The sequence below is a fragment of the Aegilops tauschii genome, chromosome 6 (assembly GCF_002575655.3).
Source record: "Aegilops tauschii subsp. strangulata cultivar AL8/78 chromosome 6, Aet v6.0, whole genome shotgun sequence".
Classification (NCBI taxonomy): domain Eukaryota; kingdom Viridiplantae; phylum Streptophyta; class Magnoliopsida; order Poales; family Poaceae; genus Aegilops; species Aegilops tauschii.
The window spans coordinates 336,556,825-336,562,397 of record NC_053040.3 but is presented as its reverse complement, the minus strand read 5'-3'; the positions used below and the strand labels follow the sequence as shown (position 1 = coordinate 336,562,397).

At 47.9% G+C, this 5,573-nt stretch overlaps 1 protein-coding gene across 2 annotated transcripts; it reads left to right on the top strand.

Moving 5' to 3' along the window:
* The first annotated feature begins 1,552 nt into the window (after positions 1–1,552).
* Positions 1,553–4,785, top strand: LOC109740578 (protein YABBY 4). Of its 2 annotated transcripts, none has more exons than XM_020299631.2 (7): positions 1,553–2,272; positions 2,416–2,589; positions 2,665–2,872; positions 3,465–3,513; positions 3,618–3,693; positions 4,056–4,127; positions 4,277–4,785. In XM_020299631.2, exons 1-7 carry the CDS (start codon positions 2,162–2,164, stop codon positions 4,361–4,363), a joined length of 777 nt encoding a protein of 258 aa, XP_020155220.1. In that variant the 5' UTR covers positions 1,553–2,161; the 3' UTR covers positions 4,364–4,785. The 2 variants fall into 2 exon arrangements, with proteins under 2 accessions (XP_020155220.1, XP_020155221.1); XM_020299632.2 differs by having other exon boundaries at positions 1,554–2,272; positions 2,665–2,848.
* The last annotated feature ends 788 nt before the right edge of the window (positions 4,786–5,573 follow it).

The following is a 5,573-nucleotide window of genomic DNA, read 5'->3' as shown; positions in this document are numbered from 1 at the left end:
CCTCCCCATGGAGGTTGCATTGGCCCATCCAGGCCTCAAACCTCTTGAGATATTTTCCTTCCAGAAAATCCCAAACAAAAGTTTTCAAAGTGGTAAAGCTCAAAGGCATATCCAGATATTTTCTTGCACATCCTATTGCATGTAAAAGAATTAAGTAATCTTCTGTAGACGTAGCATTACACGGGCATGGCATACACTCACCGTGCATGAATCTTATTCTTTTGACATTTTACGATTACAAGGATAACGCACACGCAACGACACAAACTAGATTTGGAGGTGAAGAATATTTTGCTGGGAAAAATTGAGTATTAGCAACATCGAGTCGAACCACATGTTCTATAACCTATAGAAATGTCCAGCGAAAGACATCTCACGCATGCATGCACGTACGCGTACGTACGGCCTGTCTCCGGTAGAACATCAATCAATATCTTCAACTCGGGGCTACAGTACACATGGCTACGCCTACGCAAGTAATTGGCAAAGGCATCTTTGTCCCGGATGGCCGGGCCGGCTTCATTTAAACCCCGGCTCCCTCTCCGTGCCCGGAAAAATCAAGCCAGACCAGGGCCAGACGCTGTCGCGCGAGCACGCTCCATGCTAGGAGTAGTACTACTTTGCGAAGTCGACGTACGTACGTACCTACGCGCGTGCATGAGTGCTCAAAATCAAAAGCCGGCTCGTGTCATGTCGCCATAGCTCCAGAAGCTAGCCCGTGCCCCTACACGTACGACCCAGCAGCATCGACGTACTATACGTGTAGCCGATCAGTAATGAGCTAGGAGCCAGTAGCCAGCTACAGGTTCCTCTCTCGCGTACGTACGTGGTCGCGGCCATGGATGGAATTCCAAGATGTCGATCGCGCTAGTACAGGGAGGGAGAGGGAGAGGACGCGTTGTGGCCGGCCGGGCCGGGCCGGGCCGGGCAGACCGGCCGCATCGCGCCACAGTCGGCCGGGGCCCGGCGATCCCCACCACTCATTCCCCTTTTCGGTCATAAATAGTCTCGAGATGCCCGCCCGGCTGTGGAAGGCCAAGGCAAGAAGGGAGCTAGCGCTCCTTGGCCTCGGCCCACCGTTCCGTCCCACTGCTCGCTCCCACCCCAACCCTAGTATGGCAAATTTGACAAATTTGACCTATAGACGAAATCAACTCACAGAATGAACTGTCCGTGAAACTATTTCACGCGGCTGACCTTTTTGTGTGACGCCCGACACGAAGGCGCCACACTACACTGTGCAACGCCTCACAGATAGGTGCTACACGGCCAGCGTCGCACCCGTGTGATAAGAAAATTACTAAGTCAGTGTGCAGCGCCTGAGAGCTAGGCGCCACACTATACAGTGCAGCGCCTAGCTCCCAGGCGTTGCACTAGTGCAGCGCCTAGCTCCCAGGCGCTGCACTAGTACAGCGCCTGGGAGCTAGGCGCCATGGGTCAGCCGCGTGAAATAGTTTCACGGACAGTTCATTCTGTGATTTGATTTCGTCTGTAGGTCAAATTTGTCAAATTTGCCCCCCAGTATAAACATACCTGAAGTCCCACCCGGGCATTCTGTCTCACTCCCATCTCATTCCCATCTTCATCTCGCTTTGTCCACAGCTACATCCTCCACCACCACCGGCCCATACCGCCTCGTCGCCCCCCGCCTTTCCGTCGTTGCTCGCGGCAAGTTCCACATGCAGTAGTTGTACTACTACTACTAGCAGCTACTACGTGTTTTTGTTTTGTTTTGTTTTGTTTTGGCTTTCAAATCAGGAGCAACGACAGACAGATCCGCGGCTTTCTCGAATTGGGCTTAGCTGCATCCATCCATCCTGCAGGTCCATCAAATCAAATCCGAAGGGAAGCTAGAGCAGCCACCCACCCAGACATCAAATCAAATCACCTCATCACATCAAATCAAAGGGGACCAAAAGGATATCTCTACCTCCCCTCGCCGGCCCGCTCGTATAAAATCCCCCTTTCTACACACCCGCAATTCCTTGCTTCCTCAATCTCGACTCATCTCTCCATTGTAGTGGTAATTTCTTGCGATCCGTTCGAGCTCGATCAAAGCGAGAAGCCACCCACACACATACTTAGCCGTAGCAGTGGTATTACTTGCCGCCGATCAATCAGCAGACTCAGGGCATAGCGGTTGCTACTACATACATTCATAATGTCGTCGTCCTCCTCCTCGTCGGCTGTCTTCAACCTGGACCACCTCGCGCCGTCCCCCACCGAGCAGCTCTGCTACGTCCACTGCAACTGCTGCGACACCATCCTTGCGGTACGTGCCGTCCACCTACCGACAGCGCTTGCTAATTGCTTGAAATATTAGCATCATATCCTAGCCTCATTTCTCCTTGTTTTTAGCTTTCTTGCTGGTTGGTAAGCTTGTAAGGAGTGATCAACTTTGATGCCCGCGTGCAGGTCGGTGTGCCGTGCAGCAGCCTGTTCAAGACGGTGACGGTGAGGTGCGGCCACTGCGCCAACCTGCTCTCCGTCAACCTCCGCGCCCTCCTGCTCCCGCCCACGGCGCCTCCGGCAAACCAGCTCCAGTTCGGCCACTCCTTGCTTTCCCCTACTTCCCCCCATGGCCTCTTGGTAAGTTCTTCCGATCTGTACTTTTGAGCCCATATACCGACCGGTGTCTGTGTACTTAGGTCTTGTTTGGCGTAGGACGAGGTTGCGTTCCAGACGCCGAGCCTACTGATGGACCAGGCGAGCACCAACCTGAGCGGCTTCACGGGCCGCAGCAACAGCAGCTGCGCCAGCAACCTGCCGGCGATGCCGATGCCTGCCGCCAAGCCTGCGCAGCAGGAAACCGAGCAGTCGGCAAAGAGCGCCCCATCGGCGAACAGGCGTAAGGACCAGCTCTTCTTGTCAGGTTCTTTATATTGGTCTTCTTTCATTTGCTAGCTATACGTTAGTCAAAGCAAACAGCCCACGAGCTTGGATGTCGTTCACCTCGCACTGTTCGTGGGATGAAGCTGCCCCATGTACTCCTCTCGATCTGACGATATTTTTTGCACATTCTTTGTTGCTTTGCTTTGGTTTTGTTTTTTTAGGGTTAAGGGCCTTATCAACATGAGGCACATACTTATCACCTCGATCAGTATTCAGTAGTGTCCTGTCCTTGAAGTTTAGTGGATTCGTTATACTCCATGATCATCTAAATAACATTTTTCCCTTTATCGAAAAAATAATAATCTAAATACCTTTTTTAGCTGTGTGCTACTACGGCGTTAAATGAGCAAGATAGGGAAAAGAGATCATGTTAATTGATATCGTAGTGTTACATGAGATCAATATGGGAGAGATAACATCAAGACATACAATCATGGGTACCCATGCTTGTCTCCGATCTGTGTGCGTGGTTATGTATAGTAGCGGAACCTAGGTAAAAGCATGCACACCCATTCGTTCATGTCTTCCTGCGTGTGCTGATCCGAATCTACGATGCCAATTTGTCTATGCAGCTCCGGAGAAGCGTCAGAGAGTTCCCTCCGCCTACAACCGCTTCATCAAGTAAGATCTTGCGACGATCGATCGATCGATGTTTCTGCGTACATATGCATGCGCATGTTCTTGGCGTACGTTTTCTCACGCTGTATGCTGACGATTTGCGACAGGGATGAGATTCAGCGCATCAAGGCCGGCAACCCGGACATCACCCACCGCGAGGCCTTCAGCGCAGCCGCAAAGAATGTAAAATCTCTCCTCCGCTACGCTACTGCAAGTGCATAGTACCTAGTAGGAGAGGTGTAGCTCCTAGCTAGATAGCGCTGTTTGCGTGTCGTCTTGATTTGACCGGTCGCCTTACGCGCGGTGTCAGCACGGACACAGGGACAGCTTGTGTTCGGCCGCTTGCGAGCAAGATGCCGAGCGAGCTCTGTGCATCATCAGTGCATGCACCGGTGCTTTAAGCCACCACACAGTAAATACCATACTACTACAATGCATGCATGGGACTATGGGAGCTAGATAGGGTTTGTTCAGATTTGTTTCGACAAGCTTCTTTTTGCTAATCCAAACCTGCTCATGTCTTGGCATGTTGTTGATGCAACCAGTGGGCCCATTTCCCGCACATCCACTTCGGCCTCATGCCGGATCAGGGATTCAAGAGGACCTTCAAGGCTCAGGTACTTTAGCTTTTATTTACGGTTTCCTAAACCCTTAGCCTATCTACCACTGCATTTTCAGGTGTCTTAATTCATCAGCATGTCGGTAGCTCTGAAACCGGAGCGAAGTTTTGTAGTAATTGCAGGAATTAACGGTTTGTGATTTGCAGGATGGCGCCGAAGACATGCTTCTCAAGGATGGTCTCTATGCTGCGGCGGCCGCGGCGGCTGCCAACATGAGCGTTACTCCACTTTAATTACCTAGCTAATGAGCAAGCCTCTCGAGTTCTCCGGACGTTCGAAGTTAGCTAACTCTCTTCTGCGGCTCCAGTCTAGGGTTCCTTGTTAGATAGTATCATCAATATCGCGTGTGTGTTAGATCTAGTACTTTCATTTCTGTCCGTTTGGGGCCTGGAACGGAGAATCGAGTTGAATACCTAGGTTTCTCAGTTCTCATGATCATCTGTTTGGCTATCTATAGGTGTAGTGAGTTTGTCTTCTCTGTTTCCATTACTTCATCTTTTCTATGTTTATCTTTTCACTTCCAGAACTTCTTACACCTATTCACCTGTAGAAAACTAGGTGTGTCTTAAGAACATGTTTTCAGCATTACTGATGTATGTCTTTCCTTCCCTTCCATGTATTTTCGGTCAATGGAAAACAATTCATCTTCATGGAATAGCCGGCTTACATCTGTATTACTCCCTCCATTCCCTTATACAAGGCCACTATCAAAAATATATTTTGCATCAATACAAGACCATCAACAATAATCGAGGCAAAAATTAATGATGTTACCTTGTAGTACTAGCAACTTTTTAATATTTACATACATGTAGTCATAATGATACTCAGCTACTTCCTTCCCATTCATTCGTTGCATGCTTGTGGTGGATTAATGATCCCGGTTAACGAAAAGAAAAGTTGACTTGCAAAGGAGTCATTAAATTTTATCTTGGTACCTGTAATATGAGTTTGTGGCCTTGTATAAGGGAATGGAGGGAGTACCTAAAAAGACGTATGTATTTTATCCTTATTTATTTCAATTTTACAAAATAAATGTGATTGAAAGCTATTAAATTTGAATTTTAAACAAAAGGCAATCGATTAAAATCTGCTTAATTTCCACTAAAAAAGATGCTTAATTTGCTGGAGCTCAGATATGATCCACCACCTCGCCCCCTTAGTTAATGAAAGAGTGAGATGAGAGGGTGCAAACAAATATACATCTAAAGTTTACTTCGAAAAAAAGTAGCAACCACTGTCTATTTATAAAGTTATAATGATAAAAAATATCCTCTTGCAACCACTATCTATTTATAAAGTTATAATGATAAAAAATATCCTCTTAATAATCTAAATTTCTCAAACATCTTATCTCATGATAAAAATCTAGAATTGGTATGTGTAGCATACGGAAATGTCAAATACTTAAGGTGAAAAATATGCCTGTACATGTTAGCTCTT

Excerpts from the sequence above, each read along its gene's own strand:
- LOC109740578 (XM_020299631.2), top strand. The coding sequence starts at position 2,162 with ATGTCGTCGTCCTCCTCCTCGTCGGCTGTCTTCAACCTGGACCACCTC. Across the intron at positions 2,273-2,415 it reads GCTGCGACACCATCCTTGCG|GTCGGTGTGCCGTGCAGCAG; the intron begins GTACGTGCCGTC and ends GCCCGCGTGCAG. Across the intron at positions 4,128-4,276 it reads AGAGGACCTTCAAGGCTCAG|GATGGCGCCGAAGACATGCT; the intron begins GTACTTTAGCTT and ends TGTGATTTGCAG.